The following is an 11,392-nucleotide window of genomic DNA, read 5'->3' as shown; positions in this document are numbered from 1 at the left end:
GATTAATGCATACAATTGTGTAATGTCCACATTGTGTAGACAGGTGAGTGTGGGAAGAGTCTGAATGCCTGAATGACAGTGGGATGACGTGTATGTTTGAATGCACAGTGACAATAGAATGAAGGTACAATGCGTGTATGAGAGATACATAGAGATGGACCTGTGTAGCGTAATTAGAATAATAAATTAATGGGATACAGAAACCATGTGAAATCAATGCTACATTTACACCTGCACTGTAAGTATTCAGAGTCTTTATTTCTGTTTGGCTTTGCCAGACTTTGGTTTCTTTTTGGGCTGCGGTGGGGAGCTGCTCTTCTCTGGTGTAGGTTGACTGGGACTTGGCGGCTCCAGGTTTGTTTCTAAAAAGAAATGCATTGAAATCGACATGTCGCTGTAGTTTTAAAGAGAATATTATGCAGTGGGCTGGGAACATTTAGCAGAAAATGAGGGCAGCAGACAGGCCTGTGCTTTATTGGGAGCCTGTAATTTATACCATGATGGCGATGTACACGAGGGAAAGATCAGAAAGCAGAGACAGGCTGCACAGCTCGCCTGGTATATAAAAAGCTCAGTATTAACACAAAGCTGGCACCGGGCCATGTCGCAGACCTACCGTCTACTTGCGTGCCACTTTCATCACTTTGACGCTCTCTTTCCAGCTCCTGTATCTTTTGCAGAGCTGCTTTCAGTTGTTCATCCAGACTCTCTGACCTCTCTTCTGCCTTTTGAGCTCTCTGCTCCGTAAATCTGTGCCAAAAACAGGCAGACCTTATTGTACTAAAGCAAAAACACAATGCCACCTCAAATCTTCACTCCCAGTGCTGCATTCGTTAGTACAATTCATTAGAACTATGACTGTTGCTTAATTAATCATAAAGTGGTTTTACGTGACATAATTTAGAAAAAGAATGAAAATGCCTGCCACTACGCCAAGGTAACATCTAATTAGACAGATCCTGCATTGGACCTTTTTTTATATTAACCCCTTTGATGCCAGAGGGGGGTACATTTCTCCTTCATTCATACAAGACCAGACCTACAGTAACTGCAAATCCAAAAGAGTGCTGTATACGCGGATCAGAGGTGGGATGGGAACAAACACATTTGAGGGGTCACATTCTCCAAAATATGTTATGATAGCACTCATCACTCCTGTTAGTATTAAGGCGTTTAAAACCATTAAACACTTTAGATGAGCTTGCCACAACGTATTGTGAATATGTTATACACACTTCAGGTACTTCCAATCTCACAAAACTATGCGGGATTCTGCAGACAAACATCGCAAATGTATTTTTGTGGTGAGATACACTCACAGGAGACGTTTCTGCAATTGCTCCAGTGATGCCAATGCTTCAAAGGCCTGCATGGATCTGGGGGTCATAGGCCTGCTAGCTCTTAGAATGCCCTACATGAGAGATAGAAAGTGATTAATAAAAATAACTGATGCTGGAAGGCAAGAGACAATGACTAAGAACACTTAGAGCATATGACAGGATACACAAATGTACCTCAGGGGAAACAGGGATTTCCTCCCCTTTCAGTGATTTCTTATGAATGTTACCATCATGACCTATAATCCTCATAACATCCTGCTCAAGCTCCATCTTCTCCTGTAGATGTTCTCTTCTAGTTGGTGTTCTGTAACCCTGGAAGTTCAAGCATGAAAACAGGGCCTTGAACAACATCTCCAAACATGCAGTACACTCATACTCTTTATGAACATACCATGCATAATTATAGTTGTTACCTTAAGAGGCCTGTACGCTTTTACTCCACGTTCTCTGACACTATACTAGTTAGGACCTACTGATGGGCCATAGTGTGACGTGGTTGTTGGCTTAAAATACTTTGGCCAAAGAGTTGGCACTTGCTTATGAGAAGACAAACAGATAAGTATTTAACTATATCATATGTATAGTTAGATGTAGCACTAGGCCTTTTTGTCTTTTGTTCTTTACATGAGGTCACAATCCTAGTAGCACTCTTTTTGACACAATATATGTGATGTGGTGGCTTTGGGTTCTGAGCTTACAGGGGCTGTATGTGTTTATTATGGGTTTGCTCTAAAATACTGTCTCCATCAGTCCTGCCACCCATTGAAGCATGGAACCACTGTTGCAAAAAAAACAAACAAACAAATAAACAAGGAAGAAGAGGTACATTGGATACATTGAAACTAATAAATGTACTAAACCAACATTGTACAGTATGACTTTTTACTATACTAATGTAACTCTACACGTATATCCTATTTGATCTCTGGTCAAAAGGAGCACTCCATGTAAATTCCTCCCCTTTTTTCAGCATAGATAGGAAGCAGGGAGTCTCCCGGGCTGAAACGCGTTCATTTTAGCTCCGGGGCCCCTTGCTTCCCGAGATACTTACCTCCGTAGTAGGTGCTGCCAGTACTTCCTGGTTGTTACGCGGCTTCATATTGGCACGTGTGCTAGGTGAGGATTAAAACTCTCTGGGTACATTAGGAGGTAAGTATCTCAGGAAGGAGGGGTCCCTGAAACGGAAATTAACCTGGCACAGATCTGGGGGTGCATTGTTTACCATACCTTTTATTCCCTCTTTCCTGACTACTAAGATTTTCTCGGGCCTGCCCCAAGCAGAGAATTTTTTTCCCTGTAAATTCCACTAGAAACAAGTACCTTCTCTTTTCTATTCATTACAGATTTTTAGCATAGTCCCTTATTTTGGCATTTTTTTTCTCCAAGGAGAAATCTTGCCTCTTTTATCTTCTTTTACCCTTGAAATAGTTATAATGTTATCAAATGTTTCAGGTTCCTTAACCATCTCACAATCTGATTTATCTGACTGTTTCCATATAGGTCTCCAGGAGTCTCCATTTAATTATCAGGAGTACAACCAGTAAATGCTGCCGGTGATGTCCTATTATAACACAATACAATGTGTGCAACAAACACTGAAAATTAGACAAATGTTTACCTGAAGGGCTGGAAGGGGTTTCTTCCCGTAAGAGGGTTGTCTTATAACTGTCATCTGCCTGCTCAAGTTTTATTATCTCAGAGAAGTTGTAACCTAAAGCTCTGGTAATTGCAGAAAAGTACAAAACATATTCCAGGATGCGCAAGCTTTGTCTGCACCACGCGCACACTGCCCTTTGTGCACACTCATTGTGCAGGCAGCACTGAAGTGTAGTCAGTGTGTTGTTACCTCTAGAGGTCTATCCTCAGTAGTTGTTCTTTCCGAGTGGAAGAGCAGCGACTAGACCTCTAGAGGAAACACACTACACTACAGTGCTGCCTGGCATAATGATTTTGCTCTGACAATGAGATTGCTTTGAGGGATATCTGGCCTTCATTCTGCCCTCTGCTGGTAATGGAGGGTGAAGCAACTGCAGTGAAAAGTGAGAAAAATACAGGATCATAGGATACTCTGAGTGAGCCCAAATCCATCATCCTTGGAGGAGAATCGAATCAGTCCCTCACTATTGTTGGTGGTTTTGCGAGTTCAAATGTCTGATAATCTATTGTTTTAATAATGGAAGAACTGACGCCATTGTTTTGATGTATTAGAGATGGGCGTTCCAGTCCAAATTCCGTTTCCCCGGAAATTCATTGATTTTTTTTTTTATAGACCAAATACATCTCCTTCCACCAAAATCCATGGGCAGATTGATACGCATGTATTTTTTAGTGCCCAATCAAAATCCGCCATTGGATACAATCCGATCATCGGATTACACAATCCGGATTGTAAAACATCTACACACGAGAGAGAGGAGAGAGAAAGTGGGAGAGAGAAAGAGAAGAGAGAGGAGAGAGAAAGAGAAGAGAGAGGAGAGAGAAAGAGAAGAGAGGGGAGAGAGAAACAGAAGAGAGACGAGAGAGAAAGAGAAGAGAGAGGAGAGAGAAAGAGAAGAGAGAGGAGAGAGAGGAGAAGAGAGAGGGGAAGAGAGGAAGAGAGAGAAAGAGAAAATCGCCCATCTTTATTCTGCAGTCATTCTTACCTTTTCTTCAAAACATAATCTCCAGGTATAGATTCATTGACATTTGAATAAAATAGGGAGATGGGTAATGCATAGTTAACAATGCCGTACGTTTCATCCATTTCATAACTACTGTATGCATTATACCACGTGTTAGTATGCTCCCTACTGCCCTGTGCTTCATGAACTGAATGTTAATATAGTGCTACTATGGAACACCGGCTGTGTAAGGAGGTAGTGCCTACACTTTTACAAGAATCCAATGTCAAGCAACTCCTTTCCTTTTAAAAGAATCTACTACATTTCACCAAAATGATTTGCGGTGAGTTTCTATATGAATGACCATTTTGTGGTTTCCAAGTACAAGTTTGGGGGGAAAAAAGAATGTGTTTAGATTAGTTTGAGGAGTATTGTGGTCTTAAGTACAGCAAAATAGTTTTCCTGGCAGACTACTGTTTTAATGTGCTTATGTTATATGCCATTGTCATAAGCATCACAATTCTGCAATGCTTAAATTATGGTGGCTGTCAGAGTGTCTGCAAAACTGGGCTAAAACTGCTGCAATACAGAAAACAGACCGGTGCCATCCAACAACGGGCACTCGGTGACCAGCACAGGAGCAAATGGTTATAGTAATATCAATGCAAAGAGGAGTGCCACTTTTTTGCATTGGTATAACTGGCGGGAGAAGCAATACCATGAAATAATCAATGTCCTTTTGACTTGATGGTGTTATTATTTTGCCACATTTGTATATATAGCACTTATCAGATTGCCTTATTTCCCATCAGGGCTATAGCTTCAGTTTCTTTAGGTGCAACCACATCATACACAGTGCAGATGATAGCCCACACAGCAGCAATGCAGGCCAGTTTCCAGTAAGCCACAATATGAATTTATTTCCCTATGCTAAGAGATAATGGGTGAAAGGCACGGCTACAGACCTGTCTGAGATATGTGAATTTGCTCAGAAGCTATATTTTTATTTGCTATGTCCCTTTGAGGAATGTCCCCCTCATGCTGCAGGGTGCCCTGGAGATGTTCCTTCCTAGCACCTTGTAACATACGTGTATAATTCTGACAGTAGCAGAAAAGTATAAGTTACTGAAAATACACTCAAACAAACAAACATGTGCAGTGTACAGCTTCAGAATAATAGTTTCTAAACACAAAATAGCCATAAAGGCCCATATTAACCAAGCAGTCTTCTGCCATAAGGCACCTTCCAGTGCTGGAAAACACTTACAGTCCATTGACTTGAATGGGTTGTAAGGCATCTTCTATCATTGGGAGACGTTTTATGGCAGAAGACTGCTTAGTAAATATGGTGCATAGTGCCTGCACAGCAGCAGACGGACACACGTCATCCAAGCCAACACTTCAAGAACAGCTCATCCACTGGAAGCTCTTGATAGCACACATTCTGCTATGAGACACATTCTCACCTCAACAGTTGTAGGAACCTCCTTCTCTTTGCCAGACTTCTTATCAATGCTATGATCATGCTCAAATTCTGCAGTATCGTGTGAGTGTTCAATTTTATCTGGTTGTGTCCCATCACCCTAGAACAAATGTAAATTAATAGGAAACAGTTGCTGAAACCACTGACTCTACCAAATACACAATGTCTGCATTACATACATGATGCCTATGCACACGTCCTGCATGCACCAGATTGCAATTTAATTTAGGAGTATTTAGTAAAGACTGTTTTGAGGCATCCTACCTCTTCCCAGCCCTCTAATCGCAATGGAGAGAAAATAAACTGTTTTTAAGAGACAAACAAATCCATGCTCAAGTCCATGTTCAGTACATAGATAGAAAATGACAACATATATATCTCAGCTAGTCTGCATACTTTGTATACTTACAAAGAAACCATAGATTATACTTGATCTTACATAAGAAAACATCCTGTATTTTCTTCTACCCATCTAAAGTTCAATTAAATTATATTATCACGTGTGCCCCAGTATCTAAAAGGCAGTTCCAGATATCCACCACTCTTTTAGTGGATTGCTTTCTCTTGTTTCCCGAGTGCAACCTCTTCATGTACTGTACATGGCATGAGTGCATGTTAAAACATTTATCATTCTCTGCTACTTCTTTATTACTTTCCCTTGCTTACACCCTAATTATGACTCTCAGCACATCTCACCAAACAGGACAGGCTTCAATTTGCAGGAGTGTAAACACATAATATTATATGGCAAATTATGCTATACAAAGGAGGAACACAGGGTACCTCCCAATAACACACACTGTGATAAGAGGCATCTCTCACCTTAAGAATGACGGGGATTTCTTCCTCTTCAAGGGACATAATAGAAATGTCACTACTATGTTCAAGGTCCAGAATATCATGTGGTTGCTCCCTTCTAGCTAGTTGGCCCTGGAAGAAATGGAAAATAAATAGGAAATTGTTGCTGAAACAGCACACAAAAGCAATAACTGCTTTGTAACGGAATAACACATGCAAACTGTACACAGTCTCAGACAATTCAGATAATTACATTCAGCTCTGGGGCCCACTGCTTCCAGAGATACTTACCTCCGATGGGAGTGCCGGCATCTCCTGTAAGTTTAAAGCTCCTGCGTCACATGGGCCAACACGAAGCCGCACCGGATGACGTCACGGCTACCTATTGGCCGGCAGGACGCGGGAGCTTTGAAAAGCGGCCATTATGTGAACATGAGCTGGCGAGTATCTCCAGAAGCACAGAAGCAAGGGGTCCCTGGAGCTGAAACTAATGGGGTTCAGCTCTGGAGACCCCGTGCTTCAATCCTGTGTAAACAATAAAAAAAAATAAGAGGGGTGGGTGGAAAACGGTCGGCTTGGATTGCCATTTAATGGGAATTGAGGTTAAGACAGCAGATGTCAATAAAGAGGGAAAAAGATTCAGAACGTTGTTAATATCAGATACGTAAATGTCCCCATCACACATCTAATATTCCTATGAATGTTACCATCATGCTGTAGCTCTGGAGTCTCAGTCATGTGGATGTTCCCCTCCTCTGGCAGTTTGTACTGCACCCCCTAACATGGCAGATACGTATGAATAAAAGAACCACACACATATAAAAGCTCCATGTGCATATTGTCTGAATGCTTAGTGCCAAAGATAAGTTTCACCTCCACAGATCTGTCTATTCTTCCTTTAGAATTACAGTAAAAAAAGATACCGCTTGTGGTCCATTTGCATGTCTGAGACAGGTCTGCAACCCTGTCTTTCCCCATTATCGCTTAGCAAACAGTACTTCCACTGCAGCCAGGGATTCTGGGTAATGACATGCAAATGAAGAATAAAAAATAACATCTACAATAAAGTGCAAAAATATTTGATATTTTATGTCATTAACGACACATAATGGATGAAGTTAATTGAGATTCTTTTCTAATCCATCTGTCTTCTTCTGGGACATCACAAACTGTCCATTACTCCCCTTCCCTTTCAGCTGATATTTCAAATGATAGGAGTGCGGAAAAGGACTGGTTGGTGCTTTTCTACCAGAAGCGCAATGAAAGCTGGTAGTGGTGAATGCCAATGCTCTGTAGCCTTCCAGTGTCACAAATGACATCATAAATTAAATAAGACTGTCCCCTGACTCAATATCAGTTATTCTACATTGTATCAACCTATTTAATATAAATCATCTTATTACAGCACACCAACCACTGCTCACTCAAATGGCAAACACCACAAATCTACAACTTGCAAACAACTAACCAAATTTCTACTCATACTATTACTCTCTTTAGCAGGTGATATTGAACCTAACCCAGGTCCTCCCATTTCAGCTCTGTTCCATGCCCCTGAGAATTCCACCTTTAAATTCCAAAATTTGTTATCTGTCGCCCATATAAACATCCGGAGCCTGCTGCCCAAACTGGACGAACTAAGGGCATGGTGCCTTATGCATAAACCCAAAGCCATCATTCTTACAGAAACATGGCTATCCCCTAAAACCCCTGATGCAAATATTGCCATTCAGGGATACTCCATTTTTAGGAGAGATAGGTCAAAGAGAGGAGGAGGGGTATTATTTTATATTGCAGACACATTACAACTTACACTGTTAAATTGCCCACCAAGCCCACCCTCTTTTGAAATTCTAGTTGGCAAAATCTGCCTCCCCTTTTCTAAGCCCATCTTGCTTGCTGGCATCTACCGCCCCCCTAAAGCCCCTCTACAATCCTTGACTGATATCACCCAATTTCTTGGCTCCATTTCCTCTCTGAATGAGAAGAGTGAGCTGCTAGTTCTTGGGGATTTCAACTTCAATTGGCTTGACCCTAAAAACTACAAAATCCAGATACAACTCAAGTCACTTAACCTATCACAACTCATTTCCCAACCCACACGGATAAACCTGAAATCGCATAACCATTCCTTGCTAGACTGGATTCTCTCCTCAAACCCCAGCAGAATCCACTCCTCTGGCATCCTTCCTGATATTTTCAGTGACCATGCAATAGTGTACTGTGTAAGGAAAATTAAACCGCCCCATTCAAGCCCTAAAGTTCTCCTCAATAGAACATTTAAAAACTTTAACCCACAACAGTTTCTGGATGACCTTACCAACTGCCCATGGCACAGAATCGATTTAATTCCCGACCCTGATTCTGCGCTCGACTATTTCCAATCCGAGTTCTTAAAACTCTGCGATACCCATGCTCCACTACGCAAAATAAGGGTACGGGGGCCCACCTTCCATGGGTTACACCTGACCTTATAGCACTCTACCAGTTCAGGGATGCCTTGTGGAAAAGCTACAAAGTAACTGGCACTACCAAGGATCTCAATCACTACAGATGCATGCGGAACATGTGCACAAGGCAAACAAGGCATGCAAAAGCACAATATTACTCTGACAATCTCCACCAGAATACATCAAACCCAGCTAACTTCTGGAAGGTTATCAACAATATATTCCAGCCTCCTAACCATCAACAACCAAGTAATATCACTAAGGGGGATATTACTCTGACAAACCCCACTGACATTGCAAATGCATTCAATGATTACTTTGTGGGGTGTGCCACTAACTTATTAGCGAAACGCAGCACAAACCCCAAACATGAATCTCATCCTGGGAGTATCCCTACAGTCCCACCCCCTCCCAACACTGCCCACAATTTTCAATTTGGCCCAGTATCTGAAGAGGAGATTATACAAGCGCTCCTCAAACTAAAACTAAGCAGCCAATGTGGACCCGACTTACTACAATCTAGGTTCCTACGACTTGGTGCCCCAGCCATTGCCAAACCAATTGCGTCCATAGTCAACTCTATCCTGTCTGCAGGCCATATCTCTAAGACCTGGAAAACTGCCAGAGTTGTCCCAATCTTCAAAAGTGGAGACAAAAACACTGTCTCAAACTACAGGCCAATCTCACTTCTCCCAATTCTATCCAAAGTCATGGAAAAATGTGTCCACTCCCAATTAAGCGATTTCTACACCAAGACAAATTTCCCTAGCCAATTCCAATCTGGGTTTCGTCCCAAACACTCCACCGTAACTACCCTGCTAAAAGTTTGCAATGAAATCCAGTGTGGAATGGAACGGGGACAACTCACTGGTGCAGTATTCCTAGATTTTGCAAAGGCTTTTGACACAGTTGATCATGCTATCCTGCTTAACAAACTCCAGAGCTCTGGTATAGGGAAACATGCTTTAAACTGGTTTCAGTCCTACCTATCAGGAAGATCCCAACATGTGTCCATCTCAGGCTCTAACTCCAAACCCCTGGATATCACCTGTGGTGTCCCGCAAGGCTCTGTTCTGAGCCCCCTACTCTTCTCAGTGTTCATTAATGATCTTCCCACAGCTTGTAAGGAAGCCTCAATACACATGTATGCAGATGACACAATCCTATATGCACACAGCCATAGCCTCTCTGACCTTCAACATATACTTCAGTCTGACTTTTTGAGACTCGAAAACTGGATTTCCCAAAACAAACTGTTTTTAAACACTGACAAGACTGTAACAATGGTATTTGGGACCAAGACTAAATTTGTAAAGCTTCCAGTGACTGAGCTCCTGATTAGAACCAACGCTAACACCACCCTAACACCTGTCACTAGTTTTAAATACCTGGGCTTATGGTTTGACTCCCACTTAACATTCGTGATGCACATTGATACCCTGACAACCAAGACATATGCCAAACTAGGGGTACTTTACAGGAACAAATCCTCCCTAAGTCTCCTGGTCAGAAAGCGTATCGCATAGCAGATGCTAATGCCAATTATTGACTATGGAGACATAGTATATGGCTCGGCTCCTCAAACCCACCTTAGCAAACTTGACACCCTCTACAATTCAATTTGTCGTTTTGTTCTCCAATGCAACTACAACACACACCACTGCGAAATGCTCAAAGAACTAGATTGGTCAACACTAGAGTCTAGGCGCAAAGTTCACCTTTCCTGTCTTGCCTTTAAATTCTTCATGGGCAAGCTACCCAGCTACCTGAACAAGCTCCTCACCCCTACCACTTGCAGCACCTATCACCTGAGATCAGACTCCAAAAGACTATTCATGGTCCCAAGGCTCAACAAAGTATCCGGACGTTCCTCCTTCTCCTTCCGTGCACCCCAAAACTGGAACAACCTACCAGAGACTCTCACAGCCACCACCAGTTTAAGTTCTTTCAAATCTAAGGATGTCTCACATTTTAACCTGGTCTGTAACTGTTTCATACGCTCATAATATATATTTTCTTTAACTGTGCACGCAATGTCTTGTATATAATGTATACCCTGTTCATTTATGTAACTGTACTTGTAACCATGTATTATTTGTTTTACTCTGTGCCCAGGACATACTTGAAAACGAGAGGTAACTCAATGTATTACTTCCTGGTAAAATATTTTATAAATAAATAAATAAAAAATAAATATATTTAACTTTCTATATCTTCTATGTTGTATGTTGGTATTTCACACATTTGGGTCTAAATTGTAGGCTACCTTTAAGATATATGAAAGTTTATCATCATCATTATACTGTAATATCTTATATTGTGTTATCTTTAACAACTAGCCATCCCTGACATGTTCCTTCAATCTCCCCATAACCACTACCAGCAGATTCCTTTATTACAAGGATTCACCCGGTGGGTTGCAGTTTCCAAGAATGCAATTTCACAATGTTACAGAGAACAGGACACCACACGCACCAGAAACACAAGACAATAGTACCAAATACTGACGCACAAGACACATTCACACCTCACATGTGGCAGGGAATTCCTCGCCTTTAAAGGATTTCCTATGAATATCACCACCGTCATCAAGCGCCAGACTCTCCTGTGGATGTTCTCTTGTAGCAGATTGTGCTGTGTGACCCTTGGAATAGGAGACACGCATGTATGTTTTCTGTATTTCCTGCACACACTCCCTGCTCAGCATGTTCTGCATTACAG

At 41.7% G+C, this 11,392-nt stretch overlaps 1 protein-coding gene across 4 annotated transcripts in view; it reads right to left on the bottom strand.

Annotated features, from left to right (window-relative positions):
• Positions 1–237: 237 nt before the first annotated feature.
• AXDND1 (axonemal dynein light chain domain containing 1) overlaps positions 238–11,392 on the bottom strand; it is a 39,655-nt gene continuing 28,500 nt past the window's right edge. For all 4 annotated transcript variants that reach the window (XM_075616498.1, XM_075616499.1, XM_075616497.1 and 1 more), the window contains 6 exons: positions 6,246–6,353; positions 5,407–5,523; positions 1,515–1,652; positions 1,320–1,411; positions 617–750; positions 238–362 (listed from right to left, as the gene is read on the bottom strand). In XM_075616498.1, coding sequence (XP_075472613.1) covers positions 256–362; positions 617–750; positions 1,320–1,411; positions 1,515–1,652; positions 5,407–5,523; positions 6,246–6,353 — 696 coding nt within the window. In that variant the 3' untranslated portion in view covers positions 238–255. The remainder of the gene's footprint in view (positions 363–616; positions 751–1,319; positions 1,412–1,514; positions 1,653–5,406; positions 5,524–6,245; positions 6,354–11,392) is intronic.

Source organism: Ascaphus truei, chromosome 10, assembly GCF_040206685.1.
Source record: "Ascaphus truei isolate aAscTru1 chromosome 10, aAscTru1.hap1, whole genome shotgun sequence".
Classification (NCBI taxonomy): domain Eukaryota; kingdom Metazoa; phylum Chordata; class Amphibia; order Anura; family Ascaphidae; genus Ascaphus; species Ascaphus truei.
The sequence above is the reverse complement of the archived record's forward strand: the minus strand, read 5'-3'. Positions and strand labels throughout refer to the sequence as shown.